Source organism: Natrix helvetica (genome assembly GCF_964273705.1).
Source record: "Natrix helvetica genome assembly, chromosome: 6".
Lineage (NCBI taxonomy): Eukaryota > Metazoa > Chordata > Lepidosauria > Squamata > Natricidae > Natrix > Natrix helvetica.
The window spans coordinates 59,983,391-60,005,673 of record NC_138553.1 but is presented as its reverse complement, the minus strand read 5'-3'; the positions used below and the strand labels follow the sequence as shown (position 1 = coordinate 60,005,673).

Genomic DNA, 22,283 nt, shown 5'->3' with positions numbered 1-22,283 from the left:
AATGATTGGTTCACTAATGGGAGAAGACAGCAAGAAAATGACAGGCAGCAAGTAAAACAGAATTAATTGCTTCTTTGCATCTATCTTCACCCAAAAGGAAAAAATAGCCCAACCTACCAAAAGCAGCACTGTGAGAGGCAGAACAGGAATACAGATCAAAGTAGGCAAGAAATTGGTAAAAGAACACCTATTCACTTCAGAGGAATTCAGGAAGGAGCTGGTAGATATAATCTCAGAACCACTGAATGAAAACTTTCAAAGCTCCTGGAGTGGGGAGAACTGGAAAAGAACTGATGTGATTCCAATATTCAAGAAGGGGAAAATGTGGATTCAGGAAACTACATACTAAACAGCTTGAAATCCATACCTGGGGAAATTCTGGAAAAGATAATCAAGCAGTAGATTTATGAGCACCTAGAAATGAACAGGGCGATCACTAGAAAGCCAGCATGAGTTTGTTAAAAATAGAACATGCCAGACAAATCTTATTGCCTTCTTTAATGAAGTGACTAAATTAGTGGATCAGGGAAATGCTGTAGCTATAGTATACCTGGACTTCATAAGCCATTTGACAAAGAAGACTACAGCCAACTTCTTGGTAAAATAGAAAAATGTGTGATAGACAATATCATTGCAAAATGGAACTAGATTTACATGTAGAGTAGCATGTAGTGGGGTACCTCAAGATTCTGTTTTGGCCCTGTGCTCTTTGACATCTTCATAAATGATCTAGATGAGAGGATAAAAGGAAAACTAATCGAATTTGCAGATAACACCAAGCTGGGGAGAATTGCCAACACTTTAGAAGACAAACTCATGATTCAGAAAGATCTTACAGATTTGAGCATTGGGCTCTATCCAACAAAATGCAATTCAGTGGTGAGAAAAGTAGATCTTTCACTTAAGCAAGAAAAACCACATACACAATTATAGAATAGATGGTACCTGCCTCAACTGTAGTCCTATGAGAGGGATATAGGTGTCCTAGTGGACCGCCACCTAAATATGAGCCAGCAGCTGCCAAAAAAGCCAATGCAGTCCTAGGCTGCATCAACAGAGGGATAGTATAAAGATCACAAGAAGTGGTAGTACAGCTTTATACTGCACTAATGAGGCCACATTTTGAATACTACATCCATTCTGATCACTACAATACAAAAATGACATTGAGATCCTAGAAAGCATGCAGAAAATAATAATAAAGAAGGGGTCTGGAGGATGAAGTTAATGATGAGCAGTTAAGGGAACTAGGTATGTCTAGCCAACGAAGAAAAGGATTAGGGATGACATAATTGTCTTCCAGTACTTGAGGAGCTATCACAGAAAAGAGGCGGTTGACATTCTCCAAAGCAGCTGAAGGCAGGACAAGAAGAAATGGATGGAAGTTTGTTAAGGAGAGATTCAACTTGGAACTAAGGAGAAGTTTCCTGACAGTGAGAACAATTAATCAATGGAATAGCTTGCCTCCTGAAGTGGTTGGAGGCTTTCAAGTAAAGATCTGACAAGATTGGATGAAATAAGGTCTCCTGCTTTGGATAGGAAGAAGACCTCTACAGTCTCTTCCATCCCTATGATTCTATGATTTAAAATGAAGCAAGTTAAGTTTATTAACAATATGTCTTCCAATTCAAAAGAGTATTTGAACAAAAGCAAATAGTACCATATAATCAGGATTCTCAGAGGGTATACTAAGAACCCAAAACAGTTAATGCATCTGACTAATCTCAGTAATTTACTTGAGAAATGTGGGAAGTTTTATTAACTTAACACTAAAACTAGTTGCCAGTGCAGTATAATAGAGAATAGTATAATAGAGAAAATAAGAGTAATAAGAAACTTGAACTTTAATACTATCAGGTTACTTATATTGATACCACAGTATTAAAAAAAAAACCTTTATACCTGTGTAATACTGGGTTTTATTTTCTTTTGGGCCCAAACTAAGCACTGGGGCTTATTTTCAGGGGGTGCCTTTTTTTCCATGTACAGGAGGCCCACTTCTTTGGTGGGGCAGGAGGCTGCACAGAGAGCTAGTGCTGCCACGGCAAGGTATAGAGGGTGGAGCTGCCCCACACGCTCTGCACTGGCTTCCCTCAGGGTCCCCACAGCCAGGCCAAGCACCTTGTAACAGCAGTGATCCCAGCAGCCTTGTCCAACAGAACCCTGTGTGACCGCCAGCCCACTTCTGCTTCCTCGTGGTCACAATGGAGTAGGAAGCCAAGTGACATGCTGGTGCCTTGGCCATGAGGTGAGGCCGGGAGGGGGGGTGAACCTGCCCCACACAACCTGGACCGGCTTACCTCAGAAGCTCCTGCAGTCAGGCTATTCATGCCCCAACACCTGCCTCACCTTGCGGCCGCAACACCAACACACCACTTGGCCTACTGCTCCATTGCGGCCTCGAGCAAGCAGAAGAAGTGGGCCAGCACATGTGGGCTCCTGTTGCACATGGCTACTGTAACCGCTGCCGTTGCAAGGCAGATGTTGGAGCGTAGATGGCTGCAGTGCCCCCAAGGTAACCAGTGCATGGGGCAGCTCTACCAACACACCACCTTGCCTCGTGGCCACAGGACCATGAGCAACCAGACGGAATGGGCGGGTGGCTGGCTGCACAGCCTCTTAAGTAGGGCTTATTTGGGGGGGGGGTAGGGTACACACATAAAAACGTACTAGGGGGTTATTTTCAGTATAGGTCTTATTTTCAGAGAAATAGGTCTGTGTGTTTTTTTACAAAGGTGTTCTGTCCCCATAAGTTAAATGAGAATCATTATTTTAAATTAGGATGTTATATTTGCATTTCCTTTCATGCTATAGCAGTATAAAATGGGAGTAGTTTTGAAGTCAAACACATGTGCAAGTTATCTTATTGGTTACTCTAGTTGCTATTAGTTGCTATGCAATAAATTTTTCTTTTAAAAAGATTATATCTACTTACATATGAATTCCCCCAAAACAGGGGAAATAAGTAATTTATCATTCAGAATACTTTTAGTTGACAACAGATTACACATTCCAAGGTAAGTGTCTGATATCTGAAACACTATTACTTTCAAAAGAAGACAGGAACACCTAATGAGAGGAAGAAGAGGTAAAAAACAGAAATAAAAATTTAAACATTATGGTCCTCCACTTCTTGTTTCAGTTCTCCAGACTAATTTTCAACTCAAGTTCAAATCAGCACTTAAGACTCGGAAGTGAAAATTATGCAATATAGCTCACCTTCTCTCTCTCTCTCTCTCAAGAAAGCAGATAATTCTCTCCTTTGACTCACTCAGCTATAAAAGCAAAGAGCTGTTTTTCATGTCAAACTTTGCAGACATATTTACATAATAACTTTGGTAAAGCCCAAGCAAGCAGCTCAATTAAAACTATTATTAGATTTATATCTCACAATTATCCCAAGAGCTCAAGATGACTTAGATTTTCCTTTATTTTATCTCCAAAATGAGTGAGCTGAGAGTGCGGCTGAACATGGATCTCCATAGATCTAATCTAACAAACTTCAGATATGTCAGCCACCAAAATAAAAAAGGAGAAAATCTTGAAAGTATAGATGAGTTAGTTAAGCAGATGCAATATTTTAAACAATCCACTAAAAAGTAAACTTAGAAAATGGCTATGGATAGTTGACATTTAGACTGACATGGAGAAGTCCTGATCTATTGCTCCCCACAATTTATTTATTTTTAAATGATGAATCTAGCTTTAAAATAGCTTTAACGCAAATCTTAAATTTTAAGCAAATTCATAAGGGAAGCAACAGTTCCTCAATCAACCTATAAAAATGTTGTAAGTTTTATAGATAAGGAAAAGCATTTTTAATTAAGCTTGGAAATTGACCCCCAGGACAGTTCATACAAATAATAATGTATTACGATTAGTAAATTCCCCTCAGAATTTGGGAAGAAAATTGTTGTAGTAGTATTGATCAGAAAGCTCCATAATAAATTTTGCTTTTAATAAAAGACAAAACATCAGACCCATAAGCTACAAGGCTACCTGACATTAAAAAATTAAAGTTGTTTTTAAATTACATTGACAACTGTATGGACTTGGCTGGAAGAATTTAAATCTCTTTCACGTAGGCATTAAAAAACACCAATTAACTTTGTAAAAGTAGATACAATTTTTCCCAAATAAAGTTTTTGAGTTTGGTAGTGATGTTTTCTAGAAGCTGATTCTGTCTTTTAGAATAATTGTCCAATAGTTTAAATGTGAAACAGGTTCTCAGTTGTGACAATGGAGATGCTCCAAGATTTCTCAGACATAACAGAAAATAAAATCCATAGGAAATATAACAAATACTATGAAAATATTAACGAAGCAAACTTTCTCATAACTGAGACACTGATATTTTTTCTTTTTGAAAAATTCCATCAACTGATAGAAAAGTTGAAGATAAGAATAACTATGAACTTTTTATATAAAAATTTAGCCAAGAGTTATCCCAGTATAAATTAGAGAGAGAGAATGCCAAGAAAGTGAGGGGGACAACAATATAACTAAGCAGAAAAGATAATGACAAGACCCTGGCATACAAAAGTCACAAAAACTCCACAATTATAAAATAACTAAAAAACATTATTTACTGGAGACACATTTAAACTAGTAATAGATGACAGAAATCTTATAATCCCTGAATCACTTACTTGTTTTCAGTAGACTGAATATAATTATTGGTCTAGCCCCCTGATGTAAACTTACATAAAATACTTGCAATTGCCTGTTAGCAGAACTGAATAATTACAAACCCACCTGTGTCTATAAACAATTTGAAATTTATTGAATCTGTATCTCCAGAATATTCTAAGGTACTATATTTCAATCTTGGATCAGGAAAAGCTTAAGCAGGATATTGAAGTGAAAGATAATAGTGAGGCAACATAAAGACCATATCAAGGGAAGTGTCCTGATGAATGGCCCAAATCAGCATCTTGGAGTAAAAGAACAATAATATTCTAGTAACAAATGAATGCAGAACAGAAATAAGACTCTCGTCTTAGCCTGATGAACAGATAGCCCCTCTCCATCCTTTTTTTTCCCATAATTTTTTTTTGTTCTCTTACATAGCATTTTAAGTATACATTCACATAATTGTTATTCTTCTTTACATTTATCATTCTTATACATTTTTTATTTCATTTAATAGGTTATAATATACAGTTTAGGTTGCTTTATTTACCATCCCTTCCTCCTGTTGTAATACCACCTTATTTTCCCTTTCTTTTCTCCCTCCCTCCCTTCTCTACTTTCTTCCTTCCTTCTTCCCTTACCTTTCTCCTACTCCCACTCTTCCTCTTCCCCTTCCTACCATCTCTCCTTCTCTTCCTCTCCCTTCCATCCTCTCACCTCTTTCTTCTTTCCCCCATCTTCTTTCATTCTCTCCTCCTCTCTCTTTCTTTTCTATTATTGTAGATGTCTCTTTCAGATCTCACTTTGTTTCCTTGGGGTGATATTTCCGCAAACTCAAATATAATTTGATATCGTTTCTTATTCCCGTACCTTCGCTAATTTATCCTAACTGTATTCCCTCCCTTTATATCTCACTTTGGGATATATACTTATATATTTAATATTTTCTTTTCTGTTTTCCCCTTCTCCCCCTCCCTTTTCCATTTAACAGTGCATCGTCTAGGTTCTATATTTTCTCCCTATTTTCTTTTCTAATTTCCTTTCTCTAGCCAATCATAAAATCTTTCCCATGTCTTGAAGTACTCTGATTTCTCTTTATCCTTTATTTTCATTGTCAACCTATTCATCTCTGCATAATCTAATATATATATTTACTATCTCTTCATCTGTTGGTAGCTTATTTAATTTCCAATTTTGGGCAAATACAATTCTTGCTGCTGTAGTTACATGTATAATCAAATAAGTATCCTCTTTCTTGAATTTCTCTGGGATAATACCTAGTAAAAATATCTCTGGTCTAAATTCTATTTCTTGTTGTAACATTTTCTTTAACCATACTCTTATCTTAGTCCAATATTCCCTTGCTTCTACACATGTCCACCACATATGATAATAGGAGCCTATTGCTTGTTGACACTTCCAACATTTTGCTGATTTGTCTTTAAACATCTTTGCTAATTTTCCCGGTGACATGTGCCATTTACAAAACATTTTGTATAAGTTTTATTTGTAAGCTGTTGGCACGGTTAATTTATAGTTCCTTTCCCATTGTTGTTGCCACTTTTCTAGCTCGATCATATGGCCAAAATTCTTTGCCTAAGTTAACATTGTATCTTTAACCACTTCTTCTTCTAAGCTAGTTCTTAGTAGGTAGCTATACAGTTTCTTAATTATTTTTTCTTCCATTCCCATAAATATCTTATTCAACTCTGAACTTCCTAAATTAAAACGGTATTCCCTTTTATCTTTTTCATATCTTGATTGTATTTGCAATTGTGAAAACCATCCTATATCAATCCCTTGTTTTTCTAATTCTTGCTTTTGTTTTAATTCCCCCCTTTCTGTTAAGATATCTTTGTATCTAATGATATTTTTCGTTCTACTGATATTTGGATGTCTCAATGCTTCCATTGTTGAAAGCCACATTGGTATTTCTAAATAGTGTTTCCCTTTCACTCTTTTCCATATTGTTAACAATCCATTCCTTACATAATGTCTTTGAAAATAGCCATATGCCTTATCATATCACAAAAAAGCATGCCAACCTAGTTGCAAATCATGACCTTCAATGTCAATAATCTTGTATTACTCAGTAGGATCCATTATTTCATCCAAGCTAATCTCACTGCTTGATAATACAATTCCCAGTTTGGTAATCCAAATCCACTTCAAATTCTTGCATCTTGCAACATTTTTATATTAATTCTTGCTTTTTCCCCCTGCCATATATATTTCTCCACTATTTTATTCATACTTTCAAAGTATTTTTTCTCTAATTTTATAGGTATTATTTGGAATAGATATAGCAATCTTGGTAGTATATTCGTCTTTACTACTGCTATTCTTCCCATCAATGATAATTGTAAGTTTTTCCATCTTTCCAGATCTATTTCTGTGTGTTTTCTCATCTTATAATAGTTATCCTCCTTTAGTGTTACACACCTTGATGTCAATTGAATTTGGCTCCTCCCTCTTCTCTTACCAACATTCCCTCCTGTGCTACTATATGTTGTTTATGAAATAATTCTGCTTTTTCTACTGTATCTAATCTGTGCCTTTGTTCTTGCCAATTTATCAAAATCCCTTCTGGAACCAGCCATCTAAAACTCACCCCTTTCTTAATCACACTCTTAGTCAGGAAGTGGTATTCTTTCCTTATTTCTTTGAACTTCCTTGGAATTTGCTTCAATACCACTATCTCTCTAGACTTGTATTTGATTATGGTACTTCTTGTTGCTTGTAATATTTCATTTTTAAGAGTTTTTTTAATGAATCTTACATGTACCTCTCTGGGCAGGTTATTTCTCATTGCATATCTTGTATGTACTCTAAATGTCTCATCCATTCCACCTAAAATGTGTTCCTTACTAATTTCTGTGACCCCTGAGAGGATTTCTGCAATCTTCTCTGCTAAATTCTCTTCTTTCTCCTCTTCAATGTTCTGAAATCTTAGGTAGAATTCAGATCGTTCCATTTCCCAGAATATGGTACATTCATCTTGCTTTTTATCAATTGTTATCAATCTATAATCCATCTCCTCCACTTTTTTCTTTGTTATTTCTGCTCTTTCTTCCACCTTCTGCAATCTCTGCTCATTTTCCCCCCATCATTTCCTTGACTTCTTTCAATTCATCTTCCACCTTGCCCACTTTCTCTTTTACTTTCTTTATTTGCTCCTTAAGACCCTTAAGATCTGCATGTATGGCTTGCAACATACTTTTAACTCCAAGGTAGCTTTATCTTGTTGCGTTGGTATGCTTGTTACTTTCTGTGTCACTGGACCGGGCGGTGCAGCTGTTGCAGATGCATATGATGTTATTTTCTTCATCTTGGTATTTGATTCTGACATTGTTGTGCTTGAGTTATAATCAAATTTTATAATCCAAAAAGTAAATTAGTAGATTGATTGTAATCCTGAAATTGCCCACAGCAGCTCAAACACCAGCCTCCAATAAACCAACCCCTGTTCTTGGACCCAGTCTTCAGATTCTTGCTACCTTAATCCATTCACTGTATAATGCCAACGTGTGGTAAAAAAAAAAAGCAAGGAAACGAGGAAACAAGAAAAAAGGGATTGGAGAAAAGGCACTTACCCCAACAAAAAGAAAGAAAAAAGCCCCAAAATTAATTCAACAATGGTTATTCACACTTCATTGCAAAAAGATAAAAGAAAAAGAAAAAAAAGAGAGGCGGGGAAAAAAAGGAAGGAGAAAGATAAAAATTTGCGTAGAAAAAAAGGACCAAAGTAGAAAAGTGAAAAAAAAGAAAACCTTTAGTCTAAGTTGTTTTTTCTTCCAGTAAAAAGGAAAAAAGTATTCTCAGCAGCCCATTATAATGTAGCAAGAGAGTGCAACACCATGTTTACCCAGCTGGTCTTAATTTCTTTCTTCTAGAGAGACTTTATCATCAGTTCAGTATTATCAGCCATAGTTCAAGGCCATTTCTTCTTAGCCAGCTTTCTTCTTTTTTTCCCCAGCCAATTTTGTTTTATTTACCACTGGATGGAAGTGCAAACAAATAATTCATCATATTTATCTTTTAAATTCACAGCTTTGAAAGCAAAGAAATTATCAAAAGTTAATAGAAAAACAAAAGCACAGAGTAAAAGTCTGTAAAGAGTAAAGTAAAAGTCAAAATTCCAATTTGCTTTCTAGCCCTTTAACAGTTAAACAGCTCTCAAGATCTATCGTTCCTTTTGTCTTGCTAATGGCTTTGTCTGTCTGTTTGCTGGTGGTCCGAGGGTGGGAGAGCTTTCTAATGCCCGTCCCCCCCATCTGTCTCTTACCACTCTTTCTTTTTAAAAAAATTCCAACTGGAGATTAAGGTTAATTACAGGAATGTTGTGCTTTCAAGCAATCTTGTTATCTCACCCAGATGAACACTTTGCTGATTTTCCAAACTGCTCAGCTGTGGTAGCTCATAATGGCTGTTTTCCCTGCTTTGGGTCCAGAAGCAATTGCAAGCAATTTGCAGGCATTTATGGAAATTGAAGGTTCCCCGACCACACCCACTTGTTCTCCCCCTCTTCACTGCCCCCCCAAGGCTGCTATGGCTAATCACCCCCTCAACACAGCAGGGAATTTGACGGTTTTTCGGAGAGCCCCCCCGGAGAACACGTCCTGTTGCTGAGATTTCCTCTCCATCCTGAATGGGAGTAATTCGAAGTAATAACTCATATCAATTTACCTATTGGTCAAGGCTCAATTCTCAAACATATATTATTTTCTGCTATTGTGCCATATAATGTCATATACACTGAAACTAAACACTGACAGGCAATCCTGACACTGTTACCCATATTGTAGCCAAAAGAAATATAAGACACCAGTTGAGCAGGGTCCAAGAGGGTCAAATGGAATGACCACCTGAGAGAAGCAGATTTTATTATGATGGATGGTTGTAAAAAAAAAATCCTGACATCATTAATTGTAACACAATTGTTGCACGAGCTACACTGTTTGCCATTTTGCTTCCTAGTCCAATTCAACATGTGCTTAAGACCTTTAAAGCCCTTTATAGCATGAGTCCATATTACCTCAGGAATCATCTCACCCCAATGGGCCCACTTCACTTGTTCTGCAAAAAAGGAACATGCTGTAGACCCTATCAGTCAAGGAATTTTGGCTTGGAGGGCTCAAGAGAAAGGCCTTTCCTGTGAAAACCTCATGCTCCTCAAGGTATAATCCCACCTCTGTTCCTCATGTCCCTTTGGTAATTATTAAGGCCTGGTGTTCTGTGCTAGAGGTGTTTAGTGGAACAGGAAGAAAATCTCATACCCATCCCACCCCATTGCATTCTGGTTTTTAACTTTTTTAGTCTTTCTTCATTTTAACAATTAATGCTTTGTATGCTAGCTCCAGCCAACCTAGCAGTTTGGAAGCATACAAATGTGAGTAGATAAATAGGTACAGCTTCAGTGGGAGGTTACTGCATTCTGTATTTTCATGCTGGCCATATGATGATGGAAGCATCTCTCAGAAACACAGGCTCCCTTGGCTGAGAATCAGAGATGAGCACCATCCCTTTGAATGGGTCACAACTGGAGAAGGAAAACCTTTATACCTTTAATGTTTGCTTTTATTATGTTATAAGCTACCCAGAGACACTTAACTGTGAGATGGGAAGCATATAAATTTAATAAATACATTCGTTTAGTTGGTAGATCAGTTCATTTACCAACTAAAACCAAAAGAAAATACAAAAATACAATGGGGAACAAAAGAAGTAATGTATATTACTGTGGCAATGCCTCACTGAATCTACAAAAATGACTCCTTATTCTTTCAGTATCTTCATCAGGACACCCAAATAAATGCTACAAAGGATGCAGAATTCACACATTCATGCCTAATAAAATAAAAATGAATTTCTTTTTTAAAGTATGGCCAATTAAAAGGTTGGTCCACAGTTTCTGTAAGCAAGATCAAATAGCTTACTTAATCAGGTAAAGCAAAGTAAAGTGTCTTATAATGACTTTATTTCACTGAGCAATTAAAGATAAATAATATTATGCTGGGACGTGCATAAGTGCACCAGCATGCCTACTGTCCCTGTCCTACTGTCCCCATTGATATGTACTCATTTTAGGTGGTTATGGCTATGTTTTGCTTATTTATATCCATTTATTTGTTCCATTTTTTCATGTGTCCATGTCTATGGCTATACTGATACTTGTTTCCTTGTACTTGTTGATAAATAAATAAATGCTGATTGGTCTTGGCATCATTGTAGATTCACGTAAACAATTGAGATGTGTAGAAGTCAAATGGAGTTTAAATCCAGTAAGGAGAGTATTTGCAAACAAGATAATTAAAAATGCAATACCAGATTGAAGCACCAAGTTGAAGATATTCCAAACTATGATCAGCAGTTCCTTTGCTGAATCAAAATGAACAGCTGGAAAGACTTAAAAAATGAGGTTCAGCAAACAGCAGCTAAATTGCTACTGAAAATTAAAGCTGTAGCAGAACACTAGTTTGTGAAGATACCAGAGGTCAGAACATTGTAATCCCAACATCCTCCTTCCAAAAAGGGAGTTAAAATTGTTATAATGTGCAGATCTGGACTAAGTGAAAATTGTTGTCTCAGCCCAACAAATTGTTACCTTAGGTTGATACAAGTCTGTTTTTATATGTGTAACTTGTAAGTGAACAGTTGTTCAGAAAACAAAAGTAAATACTGTAAGCAATGGCTTACTAGCGTGACTGAAGCATAAGAACATTAGATGGAAGGAAAGTGGGCATGAATGGAAACAGATTGACTGAAGAATGAAAATTAAACAATTGTATTCCATCTGGTGTTCAAAGGGGGTTTTCTGAGCTCACCTTCTCCTATAGAAACTACACTAACTTTAACAGGCAAGCTCCCTAGAATTGGGAAAGTATGTAGAGCAGGGGTGTCAAACTGGTCGCTGGAGGGCTGGATGAGTCACACACAGACCACGCCCACCCTGGCTCCACAAACGCAAAAAAATTATGATATGCTGCAATACATCACATGACATGATTGAGTTTGATACCCATGATGCAGACCATGTTTCTAGTAGAATCAGTTAAGAAACAGATATCTCCTTGTTCCCATAATGAGAAGCCAGTGTTAGTCACCTGTGAATACCTTGAAGCAATTTGCAACAGAATTGAGAAGTGTAGTTAAGGTGCAATTAGATTAGAATTCTGAATCTCATACATGGTATAAAATTGTTGTTAACAAACATTAAGTTGCCTTATGTAGCTGACGTGCTCCCTAGAGTAAATCCTAAATTGGCTATAACAGAAAAACTGATAACAAAAATGATCCTACTAATTACACATCCATCTGTTTATTAAATATAATTAGCCATTCCATGCAAGACATGTAGAAAGGAAATAGTGCAATTGTTTTAAGGAGAAAAACATCATTGAAGATAACTAGTCTGGTTTGGAGAATGCAAATTCAATACAAACTAGGACTAACAAAAGGTTATTACTGTTAAGCTATAAACTGTATTGCAAAATTATACCCCGAATTAACATGTTGGGCAGCTTTCCAACTTGATCTCAATAGTAAATTAAATAAAGTAAGGTGTGGTAGCTCCATTTCTGTTTAGTAACAATGTAAATACATTAACATGCTTACAAAAGAAAGTGATAAAATATGCATCAAATTGGCAAAAAAGCATCTGCTGATTTTGTTTTATGTAGATAATGCCACCATTATGTCTCTGATTCAAAGTCATTTAAGGAGAATGCTTAAGGCCCTTGTAAACACTGCAAGAACAACAAAGTGACTATCAGTAATTTTAAAATGTTTCATCTTTTCTACCAGCCATAAGACTCATAAATGATACACTGCAAATCCATGAGTTGATCTGGTTGCATGTTTCAAATACTTAGAAAAAGTCTTTCAATCTTCCGGTAGGAAAACTGCTTAATTGAACAGTTAATTTGGCACTGAATTAAGCTCAGCCCAAAAGAGAACAGCAGTTCCAAGATTTCGTAGAAAATAAGGAATGAACTTTATTTCTGATGCAGTCATGCAATTTGCCATAAAGACAAATGCTCGACTTCATTTTCAAGAACAATTTTGCTACCTATGAAAAAGTACAAAACTTTTTAAAGAACTCTGTTTCAAATATCCAGATGGTTTCCTAATCCAGAACTGAGATTAGAAACTATCCTCTCAAGAACAGAATTTTAAATCTGACAAATAACTTGGCTACAGTTCAATCTGGTGACTATTGTGTGGCTTCTTGTTACTGTATCAAACAATTGCAGAACCTAGTGATAAATAGCATGCTGATGCATAATTCCTTTGCTAATTGTTAAGACTCAGTTTAGACTAAGGCAATGAGATTATTAGTGGACTGGGACACAAAGTTAGAACATGACTTCAATCAAATCACTTGTCTATCAGAGAAAACATTTTACTACCTGTAGTATTTACCTATATGTAAATAATCTGAAATCCCTTATGTTATGTATCACTGAGTATTTTCCATTGTTACAATATTGTTTAAATATTTATTAGAATTATAATAATGGGAGATAGACAGAAGTATATAAGATACAAATCTGCAATGAAAAGGTCTGGCTATAGTTCCATAATAGGGTGACATAGAAATACTATACTTTTGTTTTCTTGGAAACACCTTGAAGCATCCAGTCTCCAGGGGAAAAGTAGTTGCACGCCAACGAGAGGCTTGAAGCAGTGCGAGTTCACTGCCCCAAAGCCTCATTTTGTTATGAAAACGCTCTTCTGTGCCGAGTCTGGAAGCCTTTGGATGAGATTCACCAAGTCTGCCTGTTGCTCCAGATATGGCAGGCAGTCTCACTGAGTCAGAGAAGCTGAGCAGGGCGCACCCGTCCTGCTCTCTCTCTGCTCTCGCCAGGAACAGGCAAAGAAACAGAGAGGCTGGAGAGGAGACAACTCGCTAGATCTTCGAAAATAAGACTGTCTGTGAAGACCCGGTGGGGGAGGGGGAGCAGGAATAGGCAGGGTGAATGTTGCTGGGCCTCTGCAATCATTCATAAGGGTGAATGATGGCCATGGTGCTGCAACATTCGTGACTTCGGGAAGTGGTCTTAAGTACTTGGGAGGAGACTATCTCATAACTTCAAAGGGTCACTAAGTGAACTGTCATAACTCGATGATTACCTGTAATCTATGCAGGAGTCAAGATACTAAGATACACAAAAGGCTCAATAATTTCCTTGATAATGAAAATATATATTGCAGCATTTGATTAATGCCATGATTGGAAAATTCAGTGTCTAAATTTAAATATGAAATGAGACAAGCCAAACTTGCTGGGAGAAAAACTAAATCAGTATATTAGATATAGTAATACAAGTGTAAAAAGATGAAACAACTTCAGGGGGAAAAAAACCATAACAGAAGCTATTTCCCTGTAAAAAAAACAAAAAACAAATATAAATCTAAATGTAAGGCAAGCAAAGTTTTGGTCCAGCATTCTATGAAATTGGTGCCATCCCTATAAAGGCCCTGTTCGTGGTAAATGGCCATAAAAATGAAGTTAATATGAGAATCTAGAGCAAAGTTTCAGTCCTAAAATGAATCATATTGAAGGATATACACCTATATTAATATATAGGCATTTTTAATTTGGGCCTTTTAAACCAACTCCGAGATTCCTCAGCCTGAATTCCTTCAGAAATTCCCTAATTGCTTTTAACTTGGAAGGGCTGAGCTCTTCCACCAAGTTTATCCAGAGTTTCTTCTATATTTGTTTGAAGGCTTGCTGATAGGGAGGATGGCCTCTACCAGGGGGAAGAAAAGAAAGACGGCACAGTGCTCACCTAGCAGTATGGAAGGTGGAGCTGGAATGCGGGGGCAGCAGAGAATCAACGGATACTGTCAGCTTATTCCATCAACTGTGGGTCGTGCATCCTCCCTCATTCCCGGGCCAGACAGCTGCGAGGTTTTGGCACTGTTTGGGGATTTTCCCCCAGAATGGGATCGGCAGGCATAGGCCGAGGAGAGTAGGTGGGAGGCCTGTTGGGAGGCTCACAAATCCCTCCGCATACTCAGAAGACAAATGACTCAGCAACTTTAAGTGAGTCAGCTCCATGCCGGGATAAGGGATTGGAATTGGAGCTTCACAACTACAGTAGACCAGTTTTAGGGCTTGAAAAACAGCTAAGTGATAGTACAAAGGAGTTTATCAGACGACACAGCATGCTCACTTCTCAAACAGTCTTGGCCATTTTTGACCAGTTTGAAGAGGTGCGTTTAAAGTTGGACTCCGTGATCAATCTTATTGCGGCGGAACAGGCAGAAATACATATATATGGAGGCAGAGATTAATAGAGCTTACAGATCTGCAAGCCAGAAAACAACAGGCAGTGAAATGACGCCTAAACAGTCTTTTATGGAGTTCAGGCGATTAAATGGCTGTGTGAGCACAAATGGGGAAGGATGGGTGGAATGGGTGGAAGAGATTACTCAAGAAGCCTGACTAGGAAATAGCATACAATCACCTTCTTCAAGAATACATTTCCTCTCATGAAATGTGGCAGGATGGAAAGGAAGTTGGTGTACGGATGACTGTATTAAATTTCAGGTAAGCCTTGCAGGAGACTTGGGTTAGTGGTGATGAGGCCCCTATTGAGCTCCCTGGGTTTAATATTTGGCAGCTATCAGCAAAGAGGGTAGCTATAAAGGGAAGAGCCTCAGGAGGGCTGTGCATTTTGGTAAAAGCCAAATTAGGATGGAAGGGAAGCGAGATATGCTCGAACTCTGGCCCTTTATTTTTTCAAGCAATCCATTTGGCATATGGAGGGAAGTCAATAGTATTTATAAATGTGTATGTTAACCCAACAATGGGCGACCTGTGGGAGGCACTGGAGGTAAAGATATTAGATATACGGGGAAAAATTATTAAAACACCTCTAATTTTGGCAGGAGATTTCAATGCCCGTGTTAGCCCCTTGTTGGAATCTTTTGTTAAAAACGGTACAATTCCAGATGGTTATTTACACAACCAACAGTCATGGGACTCCCAAGATAGGAAAAAGAATAAAGATGGGGGGAAATTTCTAACAATGGTATACAATTGTAACCTTCAAATTGTAGGCCAGGACTCAGAGGTTAGAAGGTACCCCATAACCTTTTTTGGTCCCAAGGCATGTAGCTCTATCGATTACTTTTGTGTTTCTCACAGCTTAGTCTCAGGGGCTACTTCGGTCTCAACCTTACCAAGGCCTGAAAGTGATCATCTTCCAATTGAGATGTCCCTGGTATTTCCTTCTGATTTAAGGAAAAGGAACCAAATAATTCAACAAATAGGCCACAACTTGGAAATAGCCCAGGAGAGAAAGCTAACATGGAAGAGGGTTGAAGGGAAAGTAGTGACAGAATTTTTGAATTCACCATGTATGGAAACCCTAGTGCTTATATGCTCAAATAGTACAGGTGAACAAGAGCTTTTAGTATATTTTGCGGAAATATGCCATAAATTGAAACATTTTTTCATGACTACTAAGCCAAAGGGCCAGTCTGATCATAGTCACTCAACATGGTTTGATAACGAATGCAAAGATAGGAGAAAACAGCTCAGGAAATCACTTAGGAAATACTTAAACAGCCCAAACATGGAATTACAGAACAAGTATATCATCATGAGGCAGAAATATAAGCAGCTAATGAAGAAAAAAAAAGCCTCTTATACTGATAATTTATGGGCTGGCTTAGAACAGGCAGCAAAGCTGGCTTCACCTACACTCTTCTGGTTGGGGGTCTCAAAAATTATTAAAGATAGAAAATCAACAAGTGACCCAAATATTACTGCAGTAAGTTGGGAGAGGCATCTGGCCACTCCAGCAATAGCGGAAAGTTCTGATGATGTGATATCTTCTCTTAGCCTGAAACAGGGATATGAAGCCTTACCCCAGTGGGCAGAAGTGTCAATCATGGAGGTGAGGCGAATAATTTCTTCCCCGAAGTCAAATAAAGCTCCAGGACAGGATGCGCTCCCAGCATCGTTTTTTAAAGAAAACATAACCTGGTGGGCGCCTGTCCTGGCGGGTCTCTTTACTTTTATTAATAGAACAGGGCAAATTCCTGCTAGCTGGCGCACATCAATAATTATTCCACTACATAAAAAAGGCTCTAGAGATAACCCAAATAATTTCTGGTTAATTAATTTAATCGATATTTCAGCAAAAAAAAATGATGCTAAGTATTTACTGCATAAATTAGAAGATTGGATAAAGAGAGATAACATTCTGGCTGAAGAACAGACAGGCTTCAGGAGCGGAAGATTTACTATGGACAATTGTTTTGTATTGGACCATCTAATAACAAAGTTAAAGTTTTGGGGGAAAAATCCACTGTATGTGGCATTTATAGACCTAAAGGCTCCCTTCGATACAATTAATAGACAAATATTATGGGATAAATTAGAGACCATGGGAATAGAAAATAAATTGCTATATTTAATTAGATTGTTATACATGGAAACCCAGGTTAGAATTTGAGTGAACAGGACAGGATAGGTAACAAATGCAATCCCAATAAATAAGGGCGTAAGACAAGGTTGCATTTTAGCTCCAACACTTTTCAATTTATACTTAAACGACTTGCCAAAATGTTTGGAAGACATATTACTCCATGGATCTAGTATAGGAACAAGACAGGTAAATTGCTTGTTATATGCTGATGATATAATTTTGATGTCGGCCTCACAGGTGGGGCTACGAAGGTCACTCGGGAGGTTGGCAGCATATTGCATAAAGAATCGGTTGATAATTAACGTAGAGAAATCATAGGTAATGATATTTAGCTGGCAACAAAAGATGAGGAGATGGATTTTAAATGGCAGAAGAATAGAACAAGTTCAGTCATTTACCTACTTAGGGATAGTATTCCAGACAAATGGTAAATGGGATAAACATGTAAAAGCCAGAGCTCAGAAGGCTCTGCCTCAGACGACCCAATTAAATAAACTTATCTTAGAGAAAACTCCATCTTCATTAACCCCCATGTTAAAGGTCTTTCAGGCAAAAATTGAAATATGGGGGTTAGTTAAGTTGCCTGGGTTGGAAATCCCTCAAAATAAGTTCTTGAGGAGAATCTTGGCTGTGTCCCCTGGAACCCCAGCATGCGTAGTGAGGGCAGAATTGGGAGTACATGCGATTGGCACAAGGGCCATGTTGAAGACTGTTTATTACTGTCTAAGAATAATCGAGATCGAGGAAGGGAGGTTATAAAGATCGCGCTAATGGAGCAGATTAGCTCAAGTAATAAAAATAATTGGTTATCAAGAATTTTGAAGCAGGTAACAAGTTTTGGTATGCCTTTAAACTGGCAGCAGCACGATTTTAGGCAGATCAGATCTTGGATTGCACAGAGATTTATAGACATAAGTGCACAATCAGACATTGCACAAGTGACAACAGCAAAAGTTTGCCCCTGGCTATCAGTAAACAAACAAATTTTTAAAATAGAAAAATACTTACCTTCGCCTTTATCTCCCGTCATAAGGAGATTTTTTTCCAAATTGAGATTGGACCAACTTCAAATAAGCATGCTTTGAGGCAGGTATAAGGGAATCCCTGCAAGTGAAAGAGTCTGTTTATGTGGGACGGGGGAAGTCGAAACAATATCCCAAATAATTTTGATTGCCCCCTGTACTCATATTTGAGGGAACACCAGTTGGGTAGGATCTTTTATACCAGTACTCGTAAATCCAAAGAGCGCTTTTTGCAACATTGTTTGTTAGGTACTAATTTGCAGTTGGTGAAATGGATTGCCAAATTTACTGTAAAGTTGATGGAAACAAGGACGAAGCTGGTGCAGCAGAACACGGTAGATTGAAAGACCACTTGATGGGGTAGACGTAGGGGTGACATTGTAATATAATTTTAAGCATATTTAATCTGTAATTTAAATTATTGCACTCTATTCTGTTTATATTTTAAATTGTATTTTATTCCATTTATATTTTAAATTGTGGTTTATTTCAATCTCATTTTAAACTGTAGTTTTTGTCTCTGGAACTTAGTACTTTGATATGGCCCAAGGGTTAATCAATAAAGATTGATTGATTATATTAATATATAATATATGATTTGTAGCAACGTTATTTGTATTATTTATTTGTATCCACATTTATTATTTTTACAAATAACTCAATGTAGTGAACCTGTCCAACACACCTTCCACTTATTTTACCCACAACAACAACGTATGTAAAACAATACTTTAATTAAGTATGAAGTGAATATTAACAAAGATTAAATAGTAGAACTGAACATGAGCAAAAGTAGCCACAAAATGTGGAGATTATTGAGGAGCCTAGAGATCATGCCAACATGGCTGCAGACCAAATAGACCAGCGATGGCGAACCTTTTTTGGCTCGCGTGCCATAAGTGGGGGGAGCGCATGCCGCACCCATAATGCAATGCACGACCACTCCAATGCACATGCACCCACTACAGGCGCTCCCCCCATTTTTACATGCTTTTTTCGCCCTCCCCAGGCTCCAGAGGAGCCTGGGGAGGGCGAAAACAGCCTCCCCCACCCCCACGTACGCCCTCCGGAGCGCATGCGCACTGGGGGGGTCGCACGTTGCATTATGGGTGAGGCACACCCGCACTCGACCCCCCTGCGCTCCCCCTTGTGGCACGCGAGCCAAAAAAGGTTCGCCATCACTGCACTATACCAATCATGGGATCCTATGCATGATTTACTTGGAAATAAGTCCAACTGTATTCAATAGAACTTAAAGCCAACTAAAGAAGAGGCTTTAATTTTATGCTTACTTAATGTGTATGGATGACCCATATTATATAGTAGGGCTTACAAAATAGCTCTTCAGAAATCAAGATGGCAAAGATAATCCAGTTAAACACAATAGAAGGAAGTATATTATCATCAAGCATTTCAAGTTTAATTAACTCTTCTCCATTATTATCTTGCTGCTACATCACCCAAGGAGATTTTCACTAAACAGTTGTAGAGCACTGTATTTCCTTTCTCTTCAAATGCAAGTTGCATCATTTAGTCTCTTTTAAAACCAAGCCATATATAAAATAATGAAAATCAATATAAAATAAGACTCAAAAAAGAAGACAGCCTAAGCTGTCTAATAACCAACACCACAGAAGACAAGCTGAGAATCCAAAAAGATCTTGACAAACTTAAACAATGGGCCCGATCCAATAAAATGAAATTTAACGTGGAGAAAAGCAAGGTTTTATACTTAGGCAGGAAAAACTAAAGGTACAAGTATAGACTAGGTGGAAGTTGGCTCAAAAACAGTAATTGTGAGAGGGAAAATGACTTAAATTTGAGTCAGCATTGTATACTCAGCAAAAAAAGCTAGTATAATCCTTGGTTTGAGGCAAAGAATCAAAATCATATGAAATATTAGTACTGCTTTATAAAGCCTTAGTAAGGCCACACCTGGAATACCGCATCTAGTTTTGGTCACTACATTACAAAAAAGATGTTGAGACTTTGGAAAAAGTGCAGAGAACAGCAACTAAAACAATTAAAGAACTGGAGAATAAACATGGTTACAGGATTTTGGATTGGCTAGTCTAGAGAAAAGAAAGACCAGGGGGACATGATAGCAATATTCCAGTATTTGAGAGGCTGCCACCAAGAGGAGGTAATCAACTTGTTTTCCAAAGCACCACAGGGCAGGACAAAAAACAATGGATGGAAACTAATGAAGGAGAGAAGCAACCTAGAATTAAGGAGAAACTTCCTAACAGTGAGGACAATTAACCAGTGGAATAGCTTGCCATCAGATGTTCTGAGTGATTCATCACTGGAAGATCTAAGAAGAGACTGGACAGTCACTTGTGTGAAATGGTATAGAATCTCCTGCATGAGCAGGAGGTCCCTTCCGGCTCTATTCTGATTGATTTATTGATTTCATGAACAGAATAGTCTACCTTAACTTGTAGGTTACCATCAGGGTAATGTTATCATAGGAATCTTTTCTAATCCTTCTTGCTTCAACTATTTATTTTTCAGACAAACGTAGCTAACCCAATGAAAGAAAACCAATCACTAACGTTTATTTCAAGGCACCAATACTGTATTCCAGCTACATAAGCACATACTTGCAGGAAGAAGGCCAGGAAGAGAAAACAAGCCTATTCCAACTTCCCACCCAGCCTGTTCAGTAATTAGGTGAGTGAAGTTTCACGTATTTTTGCATTCCTCAGCCTGCCTAGGAATGTGGGAGGCGTCGCAATAAACAAAAAGTCAGGAAAACAGGACCGATAGAGGAAAGAGTTTTTTGGAAGTACATGTGGTGTTTTGAAGTGCAAGTGAAAAGGCACGCGAAGAAGCGAAACGTAGAACGCGAATCGGTCTCGTGCTTGAAGCGTCCTACAGTTTCTGTGGGACGGGCAGAGGCCAGCCTCGGAGGGGCAGAAAACCCCAAAGCCAAACACGGTCTCGCAGTTACGCTTTGATCTCCGTAGTTCTAAGAAATCTTCCCAGCAACTTACCGCAAGGGAGGGAAGTCAGGCAGCCGCTTTCCGCTGAAGTGGCGCGCCCATCAGGCTCCGAAGGAAGGGGTTTTCTCGCTTGGGACATGTCAGTCCTTTCGACCGAGTCCTGAAAAAAGTCCTTTCCGCAAAGCTAGCGCGCAACCCTGAAACCATAAAGAAATGGAGTGTCTCAAATGGGTGCCAGGCACCCTGACACTCCACCCACGTTTTACTCGCAGGAGGCAAAATATTTGTTGCTAAAAAAGATCCCTCCGCCCCCGGCGATTTAAGGGCAGGCGCGCGTTGGTCACCGACTTCTAGTGAACTCAAACGCGCAGAGCCAGGCCCCCAAGGAGCTAAAATAGACGCTGAATATAATCATTGCCTCGCCCCAAAAGCATATTTACTATTAACTTTGGGACGTCTGGTGTTCTCCCTCCCCCCTCTCTTTTCAACTCCCCCCCCCTTGGGAAGGAAAACTTTGCAGGAGCGGTTCTTTGCTTTCTCTGACCGCGTGCGCCTCCCTGTTGCTACTCTTCGACTGCAGCAACCTGCCGCCTCCTCTCTTCCTCCAGGCAATCCCTTGAGTAAACCGGATGGGTCTAGGCGCAACCTCACAGGCAAAGTCCCCGCTACAGTTTTTGTTCAAGTTTGGTATTTCTCTAACTTCATCCCAAAATAACATAAGTAGAATCTGGAAGGGCTTTTCTGTTTCTTTCCTGCCTCCTTTCCTTGTAATTTCCATATAACAGCCTGTTTTTTCTGTGGGGATCCGGTGAATTATATTCATTGTCCAGCCTAGAAAATGACCGTGGCCCACTGATTCTGCCCTTCTTGCTGGTGCTCTCACTCCAGGATGCAGAGAGGAAGAAGCTAAACTATCTTTTCTTCCTAAAGAATGTGATGCTGATCAAGTCTGTTCTCTGGTGAACCAATTCCTACTTCATTAGAGAGGCCAAGTATACCAAAGACTAATCCATACAATTACCTCATATATCATGGGAAGGGCTCATCTTCACTTCAACATCACATGTGTGCAAAATTACACTTCCCCTACATATAGCTCATGGGGCAACCATCCTGGATCCCTGTGCTCCAGAGTACAAACATATTTTTCTCTATTAGATGTCAAGTCATTTTACAGATAATTCTCACTTAACAACCAACCACATAGCAACTATTCCAAGTTACAACTTCCCCAAAAG

The 22,283-nt window shown here is 38.4% G+C and overlaps 1 protein-coding gene across 4 annotated transcripts in view; it reads right to left on the bottom strand.

Annotated features, from left to right (window-relative positions):
- MDFIC (MyoD family inhibitor domain containing) overlaps positions 1-21,586 on the bottom strand; it is a 202,655-nt gene extending 181,069 nt beyond the window's left edge. For 3 of the 4 annotated variants that reach the window (XM_081957348.1, XM_081957347.1, XM_081957346.1), the window contains exon 1: positions 21,097-21,406. In XM_081957348.1, the coding sequence (XP_081813474.1) occupies positions 21,097-21,184 (88 nt within the window). In that variant the 5' untranslated portion in view covers positions 21,185-21,406. Of the gene's footprint in view, positions 1-21,096; positions 21,407-21,485 lie in introns of those variants that run through there. The other variant, XM_081957345.1, reaches the window with a different exon arrangement.
- Positions 21,587-22,283: the final 697 nt, after the last annotated feature.